The sequence below is a fragment of the Bos grunniens genome, chromosome 26, assembly GCF_055505025.1.
Source record: "Bos grunniens cultivar Pamir isolate PY7600 chromosome 26, Bosgru_T2T1.0, whole genome shotgun sequence".
NCBI classification, from domain to species: domain Eukaryota; kingdom Metazoa; phylum Chordata; class Mammalia; order Artiodactyla; family Bovidae; genus Bos; species Bos grunniens.
The window spans coordinates 21,559,090-21,578,681 of record NC_141190.1 but is presented as its reverse complement, the minus strand read 5'-3'; the positions used below and the strand labels follow the sequence as shown (position 1 = coordinate 21,578,681).

Sequence of the window (19,592 nt, the reverse complement as noted above, 5' to 3'; positions counted from 1 at the left end):
TTGGGCTGCTGCTGCTGCTGCTAAGTCGCTTCAGTCGTGTCCGACTCTGTGTGACCCCATAGACGGCAGCCCACCAGGCTCCCCTGTCCCTGGGATTCTCCAGGCAAGAACACTGGAGTGGGTTGCCATTTCCTTCTCCGATGCATGAAAGCGAAAAGTGAAAGGGAAGTCGATCAGTCGTGTCCGACTCTTCGCGACCCTATGAACTGCAGCCTACCATGCTCCTCCGTCCATGGGATTTTCCAGGCAAGAGTACTGGAGTGGGGTGCCATCGCCTTCTCCGTAGTAAATCTGAGGCGGGTTCAAATAATAGGACTGATTTTATATTTGTTGGGTTGAGGTAACTGAGACATTCGGATGTAAACACGGGACTGAAACTGAAGAACCGTTTATGGGGCGGGGGGTAATTCCCTGGTGGTCCAGTGGTTGGGACTTATCGATTTTCAAGGCCAAGGGTGCGGATTCAGTCCCCAGTCGAGAAATTGGGATTCCCCCAGCCGCGCGGCTGAAACAAAACAACCGGTTTGTGGCCAATTTATGTGTTGCATCGTGCCTCTAAGTGAAGAAAAAAATTACTCTAACTGAAGGAAAAATTAATGTGGAAAACAAAACATGAACAAACAAAACCAAGCACTAAATTTGAAGAATGATCACGTTTGAATATGTAAAGAGGAAGTGCCACTGAAGGAGAGGAACAAGGCAAGCAGTCAGAGAAGAGATTCTCTCTCTTTAGTCGCTAAGTCGTGTCCGACTCTTGTGACCCCATGGACTGTAGCCTGCCAGGCTCCTCTGTCCATGGGATTCTCCGGGCAGTAACGCTGGAGTGGGTGGCCATTTCCTTCTCCAGCGGATCTTCCGGACCCAGGAATCGAACCTGAGTCTCCTTTATTGCAGGCAGATTCTTTACTGACTGAGCTATAAGGGAAGCCCTAAAAAAGAAATTAAACAGGCTCATTTTATTTATACAGGTCCTGGGGGAGGCGAGTCAGCTGTCCACCCAAGATACTCAGATTCCGAGTGCCCGCTATTCCGGGATGCATCTGAGTCAGCAGAGGGAGAAATGGGACTCAACAATCAGAAATGTCAAAGCAGTGACCCGCTTGTTTTTCTGTCCTTTCCTCCCTGCCTCTCAGCCTCTACAGATCCGCGGACCTTCCGTCTGGCTTCCCAGCACCGTTTAAGCCCCGCCCTTAGTGAACCTTTAACACTTTTCTCCCTAACCGCGTTTGGCCCGGCTCAGCCGCCGTGACAAGGTCTTTGCGCATGTGCGGGGTGAAACTGAAAGAAGGTGAAGATGGCGGCGGCCAGGGCGGGGGTCCTGGGAGTCCGATGGCTGCAAAAGGCAGCCCGAAACGTGGTGCCGCTGGGTGCACGGACAGGTCCGCTAGAACGGTCGAGGCCTCAGTGTGGGTGGCAGGGGGGAGTGCCTGAGGTTTATTGTGTTGGGCGCAGGGTGGATTTGGTGGGGTACCACGGCCGCCGAGTCCGGGGAAGGGCGGAGGTGGAGTTGGGATATCCACAAAAACAGAAGGAAGGTCTGCTGGTCCCTCGAAGCCTCGGGCTCTGACCTTGAAGCCTGAAGCCTTTAGAGTGGCAGGAAAAATGAGGTCGCTTCTGACCTGCCCTCGTCTGCCCTCCAGCCTCCCACATTACCAAGGACATGCTCCCGGGACCCTATCCCAAGACCCCAGAAGAACGGGCTGCCGCCGCCAAGAAGTATAATATGCGGGTGGAAGACTACGAGCCGTACCCAGATGATGGCACGGGGTGAGATAGGGTCTGCTCGCACCCGGGTAGTAATGGGAGAAGTTCGGACTGGGTGGGTGGCTCTACTCTGAGCCTTTTCCCCGAACCTTTTCGTGACCCCTCAGAGTCAGTGGTGTGGGTGCTTTTCTCGGTGGAGAGAGGTGGGAGGGGAAGGGTGAGCAGCTGCAGACGAGAGGACTTTAATTTTCTCCTTGGCTCAGGCTGTTTTCTCAGATGAGGAAGCTGAGGTTTTTAATAGCTCCCCTGAGGACCCCTGAATAGCGGGAACCTTCCTTGGTCCATCCAGAGCGCAAGGTTTCATTTAGATTGAGCATCTGCTGGGCTCAGGTGGTGTCATCCAGGCACGTGACCAGGCTGGAGCTGGACTGCTGTCATGAGAACCTTATTTGTAGATAGAGTACTGTGTCTTAATATGTGTATATTTCTCTTTTTTAATCGTTGCTGTTAGCGTTTTGAAAATCTTAGCAACTTTAAAAGGTTAAATGGCTAACTCTTGCTCCAGTTGATGATTTTCCCCCACACCATCTCTGTGGTTAATTACCTGAATTGATTACTGTCATCCTCATTTTCTCCCTAGCATCACTCTTTCAGCGGTGATTTCAGCAGCTCCTATTCGTCTTGTTGTTTTCCAATCACTTTCTGTGACACATGTCTAGTTGTCATCATTTCCTATGACTTTTATTGTGTTGTGGACAAGAGCAGCCTCCGTAGCAGTCTGTATAAGTTGAACCTGGACTTGTTGGTGAAAAATCCAGCCTATCACACCCATACGGTGTTTGAGGCTTCGAGATGTGTGTCAATTTTGTGGCTGAGAAACACAGTTGCTAGGAAGAGTGCTTCTCTCATCTGTACCTTTTTGTTTTTATTCCAGTTAACTGGGCAACCTTAGGTTCAGACTCTAAACTTCAGTTTCTTTTTCTGTCTACTGAGGAAAACAGAGTGATTGATTGTCAAATTCCCTTCCATTGCTAACATTATAACATGGTGTGACTTTTTTTCTTTTTGTTGAGAGAAGATAAGAAAAGCTTACATATGTTAAATAATGTTTCGGAGTTTGACATGAATTTTTAATAACAATTTGGACTTCTGCAGTTAGTGCTGTGCTTAGTAAAAATTGAGATTTAATAAAACAAAATAGCAAATATTTTATTAACAATAATTTTGATACTGGAAAGCATTCAGGAAAATTAATCTCTTTTGTACCATTTGTAGGAATGTAAATTGCCACAGTCTTTCTGGGGGGATATTTGGGATATTTACCAGCAGCCCTTTAACCCAACATTTCTCAATATGTGCACCACAGGAAAACACTGAGATCTTGATTGGAAGGTTAGTTCCTCTGTCCTTAGGGGGAGGCCATTATCTTGTCACTTGGTTTCTCATCTCAGAGATGAGAAGGCTGTGCATTGTCGGAGGCTCTCAAAGCCGTGTCCAGAAGTTCTTGCTGTCTCTCAGGTATGGTGACTATCCGAAACTGCCTGACCGCTCACAGCAGGAGAGGGATCCATGGTATGACTGGGACCACCCAGACCTGCGGTTGAACTGGGGTGAACCGGTGAGAGAACCATGTCCCATTTGCCCTTTCTTCCTTTTCCGTATGTCTTCTGTAGATCAGATGGCACTTTTCTGCCCAGGTGGGCTTTCCTGTGGCTCAGTGGTGAAGAATCTGCTTGCCACTGCAGGAGACATAGGTTTGATCCCTGATCCAGGAAAATCCCCTGAAGAAGGACACGGCATCCCACTCCAGCATTCTTGCTGGGAGAACCCCATGGACAGCCCATGGGTCACAAAGAGTCGGACATGACTTAGCGACTAAACATCAACAACACTAAGGTTTTTCTGCCCAAGGAAGCAGGGTCAAGTGCTCTGAGATCTGAGGTTCCCTGTGTGTGTGTGTGTAAAGGACTTCAGAGAATAATTGAAGCTCTTGAGTTGTGAATGTTCATGATTGGGACTGTGTCTGATCAACCAAACCCAGACATAAGCCAGCATCCAGTCCTGTGGGCCAGAGTATCTCAGATGTGGCTCTCAGAATATTGCCCAGGGCAAGAGAATGCCTTTCAAGTCTTGTTTGAGGCTCTAATCACTCTGGACTGCCTGCCTTTTGCAGGGAGAGCAGTATGTGACGGTGATCTGCCTTTCTGTCTCAGATGCACTGGGACCTGGACATGTATATCAGGAACCGTGTGGACACGTCCCCGACTCCTGTTAATTGGAACCTCATGTGTAAGCACCTCTTCGGCTTCGTCGCCTTCATGCTGTTCATGTTTTGGGTAGGGGAAACTTACCCCGCCTACCAGCCTGTGGTGAGTATCTGATGAGTGCTCCCTCAGGCACACTTTCCTGAGGGAATGCAGTCTCTGGAGTAGAGATCTACCCGATACCAAGCTTGGCTTCCTGGTGAGGCCTATAGAGGGCCTTAGCTATTAGCTACTGGCCTGGAATAAGTACCAGAGCACAGCTTTTGCCTGTATCTTGGGTCAGTCTGAGTGAGAAGAAACTATGTAGGACTAGATGAGGAATGAGAATGAAGAAGCCAGCTAGTCTTTAGAGTTGCCATTTGGAGAACTGTACTTACCACCGTATTTCAGCAAGTGATCTTTTAAGGTAGAGTCCAGGAATCTCAAGTTGAAAGCTTATCCTTTATTGGTGTGAAGGGCATTTTCTATAGGAAGCAATTAAATGTTTACTACAAGCATGGACAGTTAATTTAAAGAACATGAAGGACACAGCAAATATACTGTCTGTATAGAACAGACTTGTTGCCAGGAAGGGGGTGGGGAAGGGATGGATTGAGAATTTGGGATTAGCAGATGCAAACTAGTATAAATAGAATGGATAAACAACAAGGTCCTATTATAAAGCACAGGGAACTATATTCAATATCCTGTGATAAAGCATAATGGAAAAGAATATGAAAAAGTTAACTGATTGATTCAGTTAACACATAACTGAATCACTTTGCTGTACAGCAGAAATTAACAAACATTGTAAATCAACTATACTTAAATAAACTAAAAGAAGAATGAAAATATACTGTCTAGCTTTGAGGACATTTAATTTGGATAAGAAAATTTAGATATGTGACGTGAGCAACATTGGAACATACATAGGAATTTGGCACAGGTTTTGTGTATATATGTGTGTAGTGAATATATGTGCTTGTGCTGTTAGGGAGGATTATGCTAGATGCTAAAACATATATGTTTAGATGATGGAGAGAAGTTGAAGAGAACATTTGGGGGAAGAAAACAGAATGGAGGAAGAGGACAATGAGTTAGCTGGAGTGGAATAGGTTTATAAATAGCTCTCAGACAACCAGCTGCACCTGGGGAACTGCTAAAAAGTCAGATTCCTTAGCTCTTGGAGAGCCTAATTCAGTAACTCTACAGTGGGGTTCTACAATCAATATTTAACAAGTTCCCAGGTAATTTTGATGTGCTGGGAAATCAGGTGTGGAAACTGCTGTGTTAGAAATATTGTGAAGTGCATTTGATCAGTTTGGTTGGGCACCTTTTATTGCGTGGCTGAGGGATGTGGACTTGATGGTATAGTAATGCATTAGTTGAATAAATGTTTATGAAGCTCCTGTCATGTACCAGGTACAGAAGGTGCTAAGGGTTGGGAATACATTGATGACTTGGCCTGCCTCTAGGAAGCAGGGAGCCATGTTGGGATTTTGAACAGAAGAATGCTGTAATGATGCCTAGGTTTTTAAAAGATTAACCTGGGAATAGTCTACAGGGTGGACTGTGAGAAAGGTACTAAAAGCGGGAGGCTGCTGTGTCTCCAGTTGGCTGCACAGTGCTGCCTCTGCTGAGATAGGCAATGTCCTAACGGTAGCGCGCATGTCTGTGCATGGACACAAGCCTTCCTACCGAGCCCCAGGGGCCCCAGGCTGCAGAGTGCACATAGGGCTGGTGTGAGCACTAACTTCACTTCAGGAGAGCAAGAAATGCAGTGTGGCTCTTCCATTTTTCAATTCTGTAAGCACATCACCCTTTTCTCCTCCCCTTGAGCTGTTCTCTGACAGCTGTTTGTTGGTAAAGCCAGCAGCCCCTAAAGCACGTCCAAGCCACGTTTCCTCTGTGCTCACCCCACTGCTGCTCCTGCACGCCTCATTTGCTAGGCCACTTTAGTGGTGGAGCCATTAGAGGCTGAGTGACTTAAAGGAGATTGAGTCTGTCTCGACCCCGAGAGAGTGGGATGGATGGATGCATCATCTCATTTAGAAAGCTTCCCTCATGCTCTCCCTTTCTCTCTCTCCCTCCCTCTCCCTCCTCTTTCTCTCTCTCTCACACACACATATACTGTAGGCACCACTTCTCTTACACACACACACACACTCTCTCTCTCTCCCCCTACCTCTGTAGGCACCCTTTCACTTATACACACTCTCTCTCTGTAGGCACCCCTTCTCTTACACACACACACACACACTCCCTCTCTCCCTCTCTCCCTCTCTCCCTCTCTCCCTCTCTCCCTCTCTCCCTCTCTCCCTCTCTCTCCCTCCCCCCCTCTCTCTCCCTCTCCCCCTCTCTCCCCCTCTCTCCTCCTCTCTCCCCCTCTCTCCCTCTCTCTCTCTCTCTCTCTCTCTCTCTCTCGGCACCACTTCTCTTACAGTCTAGGCTTTCTCACTGCCTTGGGCTGAGCTGGGAAAAAGAGTGCTGTCCCTGCTGTTCTGGCCCAGCTGGGTCTCACCAGAAGCTACTGTGTACCTGTTTACTGTGTGTGATTCTTCGCTCAGGGTAGGCTGTAGCCAGGTGTTGGCTGGATACATGTTGTTCTTGCTGACCTGTGTTTTCTCCTTAGGGGCCAAAGCAGTATCCTTACAATAATCTGTACCTGGAACGAGGCGGCGATCCCAACAAAGAACCTGAGCCAGTGGTTCACTATGAGATCTGAGGAGGCTTCATGAGCTTTGTGTTCCCTAACTGACTCCTTCAATCCTAGAAATTTAACTTTAATGAAATCCCTAATAAAACTTAGTGCTGTGGTATCTGTGCCTCATTTCCTCTGGGAATAGCTACTGCTTAAGCATAACTCATTTGAAAAGACCCTGATGCTGGGAAAGATTGAGGGCAGGAGGAGAAGGGGACAACAGAAGATGAGATGGTTAGATGGCATCACTGACTCAATGGACACGAGTTTAGGTAGACTCCGGGAGTCGGTGATGGACAGGGAGGCCTGGCATGCTGCAGTCCATGGGGTTGCAAAGAGTCAGACATGACAGAGTGACTAAACTGAACTGAAGCATAAGAGGATGTTGATTTGTTAATTTCGCTGGGAAAGGTAGTTGAGGGTTCCAGTTGTGCAGCAGGTAGTTACGGGTAGCTCCCCATTTACAGGGTTTTCTGACTTTTCAAATTGGAACAGATTTATTTCCCATAAAAAAACTTTTAATAATAGTAGTTAGCTTAAAAAAAGTGTACTTTTACGTGTTTCAAAATACTATAGGATAAATAGGTGTTCTGGGACAGGCCTAGGGCTGTGATTGCCTCTAATTTTGTATGTATCTCATAAGAATATGTATTTATTAAAAACACACCATTGTAAATAACTATACTTCATTTAAAAAAAGAATATGTATTCCAAAGCAGCTTCTGAATCCTAGACTGTTATAAGTTGACATTACCTATATTTATGAATTAGAGGATAGTCACTGAGTTATTACTGAACCTATGCATGGCTTTCATTACCTTAATGATTCATCCAAGCTCCTATAATAGCCTTAGAAAGAGAAAAACCATGTTTTTAAGGGTCTATCTCAATGCATCTGTTAAAGAGAACCAATTTATGTTCTGTTCTTCCCTTTAGGGACATTTTCTTAAATTACAGTGATACTGCCTAAAAACCTGTCCCATAAAAAAGTGTACATTCAGCATGATCTATGGAAGCAAGTGCATTCACATTAGATAAGTGGTCCTTTGGAGGTGTGAAGACAGTGAAAGACGTTTATGAGATCAGGGAGTAGGTCTGCTGAAATGCCTCTTTTTTTTTTTCTTCTTTTTTGAAATGCCTCTCTGAAGGTCTCCACTGCTTTTTATGTCTTCATTCTCTGTCCTTTAAAGCATTTGATAATCATTTAACAAACGTCTGTCTGCCTAATATATATGACCCTGATAGGCCTTGGGGATATAAAGTTGAACAAGAAAATAATTGCCTTCGGTGAGTTACCTAGAAAAGAAAACTAGCATTTATAAAACAAGGTGAAAAGAATTTCTAAGATGTCCCAGTTGCAGGAAGAGTGTGTTTTTTGTTCTTTTTTAAATCATGTCCTACTTGAAACTAACCTTATGCCTTTGGTTCAGATTTCTTTCAGAACACACACCTTGGCCTCATTCCCTCCTTTAAGGTGTTGCCTGAGGTTCAGTTTTCAATCCTGTTTCTTCACCAGTACCCTACATTCTTTTCTGTTCTGAGTTCAAAACTCCCATATCCATGTGAAAAGAAAATCTAGAGCTGTGTCACAAAGACAGGGCCCAGTCATAATCAGCTCACCATCTTTGGAGGTATATCAGACTGGACTACAGTAGAATTCATGCATTAAAGTTCTGAATCAAAATAACTTAGGTCCAAAATCTTCAGCTGCCTACAGAATATTTTACTTGGAAATGCCATAATTCCCTCAATCGATATATATGATCATAGATATCCCTGCCAACTGTTTACCTATCAGTCACAAGAGCCTGTTCAGCTATTACAATCTGTTACAATCCGTCAATCCAAGAGTTCATCACCTGGTACCTGAATTGTTCTGTTAGTCTCCTAATTTGATTCCCTGCCTCCAGCTCTGTTCTCTCTGCAAGGGGATCCAGATTGCTAGTGATATAATCTTACTGCACGTTGTTCAGTCACTAAGTTGGTTCCGACTCTTGCAACCCCATGGGCTACAGTCTGCCAGGCTCCTCTATCCATGGTATTTTCCAGGCAAGAAAATACTGGAGTGGGTTGCCTTTTGCTTCTCCAGGGGATCTTCCCAACTCAGGATTAAACCAGAGTCTCCTGCATTAACAGGCAGCTTCTTTACCCCTGAGCCACCATATCTACCTATAATTTTCAGTAACTCCCAATTACCTGCAGAGTGGAATTAGTATTCCACAATCTGTAGTCAGCCCAGTTCCCCAACTGTAGCCGCTTTCATTCACAGTATGGGAAATGCCAGGGCGCCTATCAGTCTGTTGGGCCCCTTTCTCTTTGTTGGGACATCACCTATCTTCTTGAAACTTCAACGTGCAACACCTGTCTCGTCTCTGATACCTTCCGGGTAGCCCCTGGTCTCGGAGAAGGCAATGGCAACCCACTCTAGTACTCTTGCCTGGAAAATCCCATGAACGGAGGAACCTGGTAGGCTGAAGTTCATGGGGTCGCGAAGAGTCGGACACGACTGAGCGACTTCACTTTCACTTTTCACTTTCATGCATTGGAAAAGGAAATGGCAACCCACTCCAGTGTTCTTGCCTAGAGAATCCCAGGGACGGCGGAGCCTGGTGGGCTGCTGTCTATGGGGTCGCACAGAGTCGGACACGACTGAAGCGACTTAGCAGCAGCAGCAGCAGCCCCTGGTCTACGGTCCCTCGCTCTCCAACCATCTACAGCTCTTAATTAGTTCAACATTTGGGAGCACCAGTTTTTGGTTCGCCGCACAAAGTCACTCTGCTATTAAGGCCTGTGTGGGCTAAGTCGTTTCAATTGTGTCCGATTCCTTGTGACCCTATGGACTGTAGCCCGCTGGGTGATTCTGTCCACAGGCTTCTCCAGGCAAGGATACTGGAGTGGGTTGCCATGCCCTTCTCCAGGGAATCTTCCCAACCTAGAGAAGGAAGCCGCGTCTCTTACGTCTTCTGCATTGGTAGGCGGGTTATCGCTAGCCCCACCTGGCCTAGATTGCTTTTCACCTTTTCAGCTAAGTGGATTCCACAGAGCGCTCCTGGAGCTAGGACCAGGTCTTTTCCGCTTAATTAGTATTTTCCCTTTGAGGGAAAATACACCAGAACTTTAATAGTCGCGGGATCTGACCCACTGCATAATCACAGGACAGGTGAGGGAAGCCCCACTAAAAGCTACATTTCTATGAGGGAACGTTCTCCGTGGGTTGTCCGGGTCCCGGGCCTGGCATCTGGGGGCGCCTGTGGCGGTGCGGGCGGCCTGCACTACTTTTGGCCCTCTGCAGCCGCCGTCCACAGCGCCCGCGGAGCTCCAAAGCCCTGAGGGAACCGGCTCCCGATTCCAGCTCTGCGGCCCCAGACCCTTGAGCTGGGCTCTCCGCGCAGGTTGGTTTTCCCCGCCTGTCCCGGGGTTCCTGAGAGCAGAAGGCGCGCCGGGGACCCAGAGCGCGGTTCTTCTCTAGCAGGAGTGCCAGGAGGCGCTCATCCTCGGCGGAGACCCCGGCCCGCCAGGCTCCCGCCCGGGGGCTACGGCCGGTGTGCCTCTCAGGGGACCCCACGATGCCCGCCCTGCTGTCGGACTGCAGCCGGCTCACTCTCCCTGCGGCGCCCGGGCCCCGCAGCCCGACGACGATCTCTCTCCAGCGCTGCCCTCGCGCCTCCCTCAGCAGCCCTGGGCCCTGACCTGTCCGGGGCCCAGAGTCGGCCGCGGGTCCGTGCGTCCCGCCCGGGCGAAAACGCCCGTCGGTGCTGACGCCGGTGAACCGCGGGGAAGGCCGACCGTCCTCCAGAGCGAGTGGACAGCTAAGGAGGCTGGCTTTCCCCCTTCACTGCACCAGTGTGTCCAGCTCTTGGTTGCATGATCATAGCTCTCCCCACCTTTGACGCTCCTAGGCCCCGCCATTCTGACCGCAGCGGGGACCATTTTTGCCAACAGTTGTCTCTGAACAAAGTAGATGACAAGCCTATCTTCTCAATTTGTAGGCTGGTATTTAAGCACTATGGAGTTTACTTTAGACTGGTGTAATGGTTAAAAGCAACGGGCTCTGAAGGCTGGTTGGGGTTCACAGCTTGGCCTAGCCAGTTTTCTTCCCTGTAAAATGGGGATAGTAACTACTGACCCTGGAACCATTATTAGAATTAAATGGGAGGTGCACGTTAAGAGCACTGAGCTAATTGTAGCTCCCACTTCAGAGACCTTTCTCCAGAAACGTGAAAATGATCTTGACCAGCAGGTGGCACTGGTGACCGTATAGTATGATGTGCAATCTCGTCAGAGGAGTCCTGTTGTAGCCTCAAGTGTTTAGAGGTGCCCGGGAAGTCTTGGTTGAGTTGGCAGCCCTAAGCTTTCTTCAAGCTGGACAGTACATTTGAGATTAAGTAATAAAACTTTTGTTTTTGTTGGTCAAGACTAACCTGGCTGTGGGCTTGCTCAAGCAGGTCACAGCGGGTCCCAAGTTTACTCCATCAAGTTCATTGTTGAAGTGAAGTGGTAGTTTTGAGCAGGGCTCAAGGGGGTTTGTGTTTTATTGAGTGTGATAGAAGCCACTGAAAAACTTTAAGCATGGAATGTCAAAATCCTATTTTTTATTTTAAAAGTTTACTGTTGCTCTATGCAAAGAAAGAATTGGGTGATGGAGATGAGCAGCAGGGAGATGACCAGTAATCTAGGTGATAGATGATAGGGTCTTCAAATAGCGTGGTGGTGGTGAAGACGGAGAAAAATAGATTAAGATATATTTTGGAGGTAAAATCTGGAAGACTTAATGATAGATTAGAAGGGAAAGGAGAAGGAGGGATCTAGGGTGATTTGCAGGGTTTGGGGTTGAGCAGTTGGCTGTTTGCTGAAATGAAGCCCGAAGGAACAACAGATGAAGGGGTGAGATGGTAGAATGGAGAATTCCATTTTAGACAGACTAACTTTTAGGTATCTTTACTATACCCAAGTGGAAATATTTGATTAGCAGTTGTATATAAGAACTTGTAACTCAGAGGAGAGATTTGTGTTGCTGATAGAAATTTGGCAGTCATCAGCATATGGATAATGTTTAAAACCAAGGGAATGGATAGAGTGGCTGAGATTTTCTGGTTTGATGGTTATCATCACCATTGGGCCTGTGGCAACCAGTGTGGTTCAGTATCTTTTAGGATTTAAAGCCTTAGATTTCAGTAACTGGGTAAGTTCAGTTCAGTGCTCAGTTGTGTTTGACTGTCTGCGACCCCATGGACTGCAGCACACCAGGTTTCCCTGTCCAACTGGGTAAATGAATTGTCATTACAGATCTGCAGTCGATCATGTATTTGTCACCCTGTATTGCCTCCAAATACTCCATCCTGTGGTGGAGCGAGGAAAACAGGTGCTCGTGTCCACAGGTGTTCCCTTTATCTGGCCCAAAAGCTTGTGGTTTCTACTGTTGTTTTCAGTAGGCTGAGGATCATGTCACTTTTCTGCCACCTACAGGACAGACCATGAAGCTGAAGGAGCTTGAGCGACAAGCTGTCCAAGTGTGGAGCCCAGCCAGCCAGTACCCTGTGTATCTGGCCACAGGTATGGTGGTACTGTGGATGAGGATCCGCTGGATAGGTTAAAGGGAAACTTAGCATCCAGTGCTCTTGATTGTGCTTCAGAGAAAGTTTCAGAGTCATGGAAAGGTGGGGTTGTCTAGCAGCATAAGCAAGGGGATATTAGGAGTTTTAGTCCCTGGGGACAATCTTCAATTATGGCTCAAGGCTAAGCACCTCATGCTTTCTTGCTCTTTTTTGGAGGTACCACTTGAAAAAGGGTATATCCAGTTTTCCCCCATTCCTCCTTTTCTCTACTACCTAACCATTTATACCCCAAATCCATGCATATATTGTTGCTCACATGCTGCCTCTTCCTGACTTTTCTTGTGCCTAGGAACATCTGCCCAGCAGCTAGATGCCTCCTTTAGTACAAATGGCACATTGGAAATCTTTGAGGTTGATTTCAGGGACCCCTCTCTGGACTTGAAACGCAAGGGAGTCCTTTCTGCCTCCAGCAGGTACTATGTCTGAACTGTTGATGGGTATGCAGGACAGATCCTAATACAAACCTTGATGGGGAATCTCAGGAGTGGTGTGTGTTTCTCAGGGCTCATGAGGGGACAAGTGAGGGGAGAATGATCTTTAAGTTGGAGAGAAGTTAATTCTGGGTTTATTTTGCAAGAAGAATTTGAAAACTCCCACTCACACCTTTGTGGGGAGCAGCAGCATCAGGCAGAATGATGTGATAGAGACGCCTCACACAAGCCTGGACCCATGAGTACCTGATCTCTCTCTGGAACCCAGAGATGTTGGCTTCTTCCTCCCTTGGCTCTTGTGAAAATAACAGCCTTGCACAGTATCTCCCTTTTCTGCCAATGAGAGGCAAATGAATGATCCTCTCCTCATTGCTGTCAGGCACTGATTGGGCACTCATGGATCTCATGGCTCTGGCAGACTTACAGGGCTGGGTATGAGCATTCACTGAGCCTATGTACACATGCCAGGCACTATGCTGGGGCTCTGTATATTGTATTCATTTCTTAAAATGAGTCTAGCCAATAAATACCATTATTCCCATTTTACATAGGAGGGAACCAAAACCCCGGGAAGCTAGAATTTAAGTCTGGCCCTAGCTGACTCCAAGACCTGCTTTCTATTATTCAACTGTTCTTTTATTAATTTTGTAAAGATGAGGCTTATAGTCTGAATCAGTGATCCCCGGATTTTTGCACCATCAGGAGAAATGTGAATATTCATTGCACTCAAGTATATTTTCAATATAAATAATATACATGTATTACTGTATTATTTTTTAATATAAAAATATAAATCCTTTTCTTATATCCCAGAGGATTTTCTTGCCATCCCCCTTAAAAGATTGCTGGTCTGTTATGTAACTTTTCATCTTACGCCTTTTTTAGTTCGTCTGAGTGATTAAGATACATAGAAGTACCCTCCTCTTTCTTTTCATGGCTTGACTTAATAATGAAAATAAGTTATTCTTCTTACTTTCTTGAGCTCGTATATCACTTTATCACTCCTTTATTATTTAAAACTCCTTTATCACTTTATTACAGTATCTCTTATTTTGCAGTTTTTTACATTTCTTTCTATTTCCAGTACCTGTACCTTTTGAAGAGAGACCTTGGCAATTTTGCCAGTAATGATGAGATATTCTTAACCTGTAAGTAGGCATTTCAGAAAGGGCTGCTGAAAGAGGAGAGCTAATTTAATCATGTTTATACTCCTGAAGATAAGAAAAGGGGCAGTGGGCAAGGGCTCTTTTCTTAAACCAGGCAAGTAGCAGCTTCAGCACAGTAGTGGCTCCTTAAGGCCAAGAGTTCTTAAGAAAGAGCTAATTGCTTAAGAAACCTTGAAACTGAATTCTGAGAACCACATAGGCAGAGACTTTTGTCTGTTTTATTTATCGCTGTTTATTTATTTATTTATCGCTATTTATTTATCTCTAACATCTTAGAATAGTGCCTGGCATTAGGTAGTTGAAAATATATCTGTGGAATAAATGAGTGATATTAGAAACTTCTGGATTACCAACCTGAGCATTCATATCCACCACTTCAGTTAGTTATGGTCAGTCTTCTGTTGGTCTTAGTGCCTGAAGAGCTTTTCAAGGGTAACAACCTGTTTTGCAGCCAACTAGGTTGAAAAGGCTTCCTTTTTTCGCCTCTGTAATTGGGTCTAAAGATTGATTCTCCTTCTCGAAGACCTAGGGGGTTACCTTTGATGCAGTTCTGTTGCGGCCTTTCTGAAGAAATCATCTTAGATGCTCCAGGGTCTAAGGCACTCACTTCTTTTCATTCTAGCCTAGGTTAGGCCACTTACTCAAAAGTCAGCATCACAAACAATTGACCAAAATGATCAGGGTAGATAAAGCTCAACCCACCCTTTGCTTTATGCTTTCCTCTTTTCTGTGTCATCTTCTGCATGGTTAAATGGAAAGCACAGTTGTGTTGGATTGCTGCCTTGCCTAAAACTATATGACTTCAAGCAAATTTAATTCCATCAGTGATCTTAGGTTTCCTCACTTATGTATAAAGAAGAGGTTGTATAAGATGACTTCTAAGAACCTCAGTTCAGTCACTCAGTCATGTCCAACTCTTTGCGACCCCATGAATCACAGCACGCCAGGCCTCCCTGTCCATCACCAACTCCCGGAGTTCACCCAGACTCACGTCCATCGAGTCAGTGATGCCATCCAGCCATCTCATCCTCTGTCATCCCCTTCTCCTCCTGCCCCCAATCCCTCCCAGCATCAGAGTCTTTTCCAGTGAGTTAACTCTTCGCATGAGGTGGCCAAAAGTCTAAGAACCTACTGGGCTCCAAATTTAGGTCTTATGTTCTTCCCTTTTTCTAGCTTAATTTCCTTCCTTTTTCCCTAAAAACAAAAACAAACAAACAAACAAAAAAACCCCTCTCTGTATCTCTCTTATTATTGATTTAACATTTTTCAAAATCTTCCCTCTTCCATTGCCAGCCCTTTTTACCTGACCCAGGCCTCAACTACATTTGAATCCTGAAGATCCCCTTATACTCAATCCATGATGCATCAGAGAAATATTATCTACTTAGAAATACCTGACTGAAAGAGGAATGTTTTGAAAACCATGAGTGTTTGAGTGTAGATAAGAGATAGCTAAAAGCTATAAATAGAGTGAAGAGAGCGTATGGATAAATGCCGCTGGATGCAATCAGCATCAAAATGGATTAGCATGTGCGCTGATGCAAGTGATGTTTGGTTTGTTAGATGAATCCCACTCAAAAAGAAAGCTTTCTGGTAGAATAATACATTGTTTATGTATTGACTTTTGGGTTAGGGACACGGCTGCCTATGCTTGAATGAGTTCAGAGGTCACTGGGTGATTTGCTGCTCTCTACCTCTGTCTATACTGAGGTTCTAGATCTCTGAGTGGCTTCTGTAGCCTATGTCTGACTCATCTTCTAGTAACATGGAGAAAGTAAGTAATCTATCTTCCAATACAGTTATGTCAGTTCAGCTCCTTGGCTGGCAGTATGACCCCTCTTTAGGTAAGAGATCATTTTGTTACCACTCCTAGTTTTCTTGTTTCTAAGACTTGCCTTCTCTTTAGAGACATCAGGATCACAGAGTAGAGAGAACATGGCTTTGTTGTTGGGTTCAAATCCCAGCTTTACCATATTCTGTCCTATTGGGCACCTTATTTTAACTTCTCTGACTCTATTTTCTCTACTGTAAATTTGAGATATATAGTCAGCACATTGTAGCCTAGTGCATACTAGGCAGTCAGAAAAGTAGTTCTCCTCTCAAACAGCCATTGCTCCACCCCACTGTCTTCATTCTCCAGCTTGGAGCACTGCCCTCATTGCTCTGTTTAGCTTCTAAGGAAACTTGGATTTCCTCAGTTATTTTGGCCAGGATGTGGACAAACTCATTTTCACTCTAACCCACTAACATGAGGTTGAGGTTTTTCATAAGGAGTGTTACTAAGCAAATAAAATAAAAATCCAAAATACAGAAGTACAGAAATCATGGGGACAAGAAATTATATAGCATGTATTCCTAATCATACGGCAGCTGAAGCTTGGCCTCTGATGAGCTTAGCCGGTATGATAATCTGATCTCACAAGTCTCTCCAGCCTTGTCTTTTCCTTTTTACCAAAAGTGTAGCCATGAGTTCATTACCCCAATAGGCTAGTTCGTTCTTTATGAATTCAGCTACTTCCTGTTGTTCTAGGCTGGTATGCAGCCTGATGGATCTCAACCTTGGCAACTTGTTAGCATCACGGGGGGCGCTTGTTAACAATGTAGATTCTAAGGACCTGACTCTGGACATTCTGCTTCAGGTGGCCTGGGAGGGAATCAAGGAAGCTGTATTTTCTTCAGGTGCCTCCTCTCATTCTGTGATGCTGTACAGTCTCCATCACTGCCATCATTATCCTGGGAAACTCTAGCAAAGAATTCCACCTGTATTTTCATGTTTTCAAAGTTCCCACTTTCCTATACAAACTCTTCTCCCTATACCTCTCCTTAAATCTTTTAGTTCCTATTTTCAGGTCATCTTTTTTGTTTGTTTTATAACTTTTTGTTTTCAAGATATTCAAACATAGAAAAGTTGCAGAATATTACAATGATAAAGGCTTCCCTGATGGCTCAATGGTAAAGAATCCACCTGCAATGCAAGAGACTCAGGAAACACAGGTTTGATCCCTGGGTCAGGAATATCCCCTGGAGAAGGAAATGGCAACCCACTCCAGTCTTCTTGCCTGGGAAATCCCATGGACAGAGGAACCTAGCAGGCTACAGTCCATGGGTTGCAAAGAGTCAGACATGACTGAGTGACTAAGCCCACATACCTTCACTTAGACTCATCAGTTGTTAATGTTTTAACACTAACAGACATCACATTTGCTCACATGCTGTGTGCTCTCTTTGTACATACACACACACACACGACTAAGTCTTCTTTGCCAGACTCTCCCAGGTGTTCCCTACTCCCAGGTGTTGTCTATCACAGCCATTCAGGCTCCAGTTCCACTCTCATTGAAGTGTTAACAATAGGAATGTACTTTCTACATGCCTACACAAAGGATAATGATTTTGTCACACCCTGTATTCTGCAGTTCAGCCACTCTAAAGTAACTGGGTCCTCTTCTTTAACCCTGTGGTGACTCCTTTGAGGTCTTGGGTACCTTTTACTCTGATTCGTATGTCATGTGCTATGACCATACTGAGGTTGCTGCATTCCCATGTGAGTTTCTCTGGGTGCACCTTCCTCTGCTTCTTGTGTGGACTATGTCAGGCTTCTCTGGGTAATCTGCTGTCTTGTTCTCTGCCCGTGCTGAGCTCTAGCCCCTGGATGACATGGCATCCTCTGGAGCCAGCATGGAACCATTCTTCTGCCATGGTAACATCAGCGTAACTTTAGAAAGCAGCCTTTCTGACAGTAGTTTTAGACCCACTGTTTGTTCAGCTGTGCTGTTTCTGTTCAGATGCTGGCCTTGTCTGAATTAGTGTTCAGCTCTTCACTTCTGAGAGGTTGGCTCTGATCTAAGGACTGGCTAGACAGGTTCTTGCCTGGTTTCCCCATTTACTTTCTTTGCTGACTGTTCCCAGAGTGTGGAAACATTTAATTTCAGTTAGGGATCTTACATGACATCATTCAGTGTGAAATCTGCCTTCTCAGAAGGGGTGTGGAAATATCCTTGGCTAACAGCTGTGAAATGGAGGGAAGACGACCTGTGAGGCATTGGGGGTTTCACATCCCTTCCCTAGGGGCTTTTCAGGGGACCCTATTCTTGACCAGGAAGCCCAGGGTCCATCTCTTTCTAGTGTGCCAGAATGCAAGATGCTCAGAAAGCCAGAAAAGTGTTTCCCAAACAGTGCATTTATTCTTCATGCCTCTGTTTCTCTAAGGCTGGCCCACAGAATACATATGGCAGCTCCAGTAGACTAGTCACATGAGCATGGCATGGGAAGGGCAGGTCTATAGATCTTTTCTCACTTCCTATTTAAGAGGGGACAGCAACTGTTGGCCTAGGGAACCTGCTTCTATTCAGGTGTAGAAGAGTTCGGATCTTCCTCTCAGTAGAAGACCATATTTTATGATGGTTAAGAGCTCAGGCTTTGGCATAAGATGGGTCTGACTTTGAACCTTGAGTCTGTCACTTCCTAGCTGTTGCTGTTGCTGCTGCTGCTGCTGCTAAGTCGCTTCAGTCCTGTCTGACTCTATACGACCCCAGAGATGGCAGCCCACCAGGCTCCTTTGTCCCTGGGATTCTCCAGGCAAGAACACTGGAGTGTGGGTTGCCATTTCCTTCTCCAATGCATGAAAGTGAAAAGTGAAAGTGAAGTCGCTCAGTCGTATCCGGCTCCTAGCGACCCCATGGACTGAAGCCTACCAGGCTCCTCCATCCATGGGATTTGCCAGGCAAGAGTACTGGAGTGGGTTGCCATTGCCTTCTCCTTCCTAGCTGTCAGTTCAGTTCAGTCGCTCAGTTGTGTCCGACTCTTTGCGACCCCATGAACTGCAGCATGCCAGGCCTCCCTGTCCATCACCAACTCCCGGAGTTTACTCAAACTCACATCCATCGAATTGGTGATGCCATCCAGCCATCTCATCCTCTGTCATCCCCTTCTCCTGCCCCCAATCCCTCCCAGCATCAGAGTCTTTTCCAATGAGTCAGCTCTTCGCATGTGGTGGCCAAAGTACTGGAGTTTCAGCCTGAGCATCATTCCTTCCAAAGAACACCCAGGACTGATCTCCTTTAGGATGGACTGGTTGGATATCCTTGCAGTTCAATGGACTCTCAAGAGTCTTCTCCAACACCACAGTTCAAGAGCATCAATTCTTCAGCGCTCAGCTTTCTTCACAGTCCAGCTCTCACATCCATACATGACTACTGGAAAAACTATAGCCTTGACTAGACGGACTTTTGTTGGCAAAGTAATGTCTCTGCTTTTGAATATGCTATCTAGGTTAGTCATAACTTTCCTTCCAAGGAGTAAGCGTCTTTTAATTTTATGGCTGCAGTCACCATCTGCAGTGATTTTGGAGCCCCCAAAAATAGTCTGACACTGTTTCCACTGTTTCCCCATCAAATAGGAGTAAAATTACTAGCTGTATAACAGGAGTTTTGTAACTTCTCTGTGCCTCATTTTCCTCAATTGAAAATAAGGTAAATACCTCATGGGATTGTTGATCAGCTAATACATGTAAAGCACTTAAAGCAGTGCCTAGTACATAGGAACTTATCAATAAGTATTGTTATTTGAGTTGGGAGGATTAAGTGAAGTAATCTATTTGAAGTATTTTTTTTCAGCCAAAGGGCAGGGCCAGGCAGAGGAGACTTCAGTTCTGCATCTGGGAAATGAGGGAGACAGGCAGGCCCTAAAGTTGGGGATGCCTGCATAATGGCAGAGGCTGACAAAGATGCCCG

The 19,592-nt window shown here is 45.7% G+C and overlaps 2 protein-coding genes across 53 annotated transcripts in view; both read left to right on the top strand.

Moving 5' to 3' along the window:
* Positions 1-1,259: 1,259 nt before the first annotated feature.
* On the top strand, positions 1,260-6,766 carry NDUFB8 (NADH:ubiquinone oxidoreductase subunit B8). Of its 3 annotated transcripts, none has more exons than XM_086377311.1 (5): positions 1,260-1,288; positions 1,641-1,767; positions 3,223-3,322; positions 3,918-4,073; positions 6,580-6,766. In XM_086377311.1, the coding sequence occupies exons 1-5, from the start codon at positions 1,264-1,266 to the stop codon at positions 6,670-6,672; spliced, it is 501 nt and encodes a 166-aa protein (XP_086233437.1). In that variant the 5' UTR covers positions 1,260-1,263; the 3' UTR covers positions 6,673-6,766. The 3 variants fall into 3 exon arrangements, with proteins under 3 accessions (XP_086233437.1, XP_086233436.1, XP_086233438.1); XM_086377310.1 differs by having other exon boundaries at positions 1,282-1,379; XM_086377312.1 differs by lacking the exon at positions 3,223-3,322 and having other exon boundaries at positions 1,282-1,379.
* Positions 6,767-9,693: 2,927 nt separating this feature from the next.
* SEC31B (SEC31 homolog B, COPII component) overlaps positions 9,694-19,592 on the top strand; it is a 33,507-nt gene continuing 23,608 nt past the window's right edge. For 28 of the 50 annotated variants that reach the window (XR_015155197.1, XR_015155193.1, XR_015155204.1 and 25 more), the window contains exons 1-3: positions 9,907-10,040; positions 12,115-12,201; positions 12,553-12,676. Coding sequence is in view for 28 of the 50 variants with exons in the window: in XM_086377306.1 (XP_086233432.1) it covers positions 12,123-12,201; positions 12,553-12,676 (203 nt within the window). In the remaining 22 variants the exon portion in view is untranslated. Of the gene's footprint in view, positions 9,809-9,885; positions 10,041-12,114; positions 12,202-12,552; positions 12,677-19,592 lie in introns of those variants that run through there. The other 22 variants (XR_015155195.1, XR_015155194.1, XM_086377283.1 and 19 more) reach the window with 6 other exon arrangements.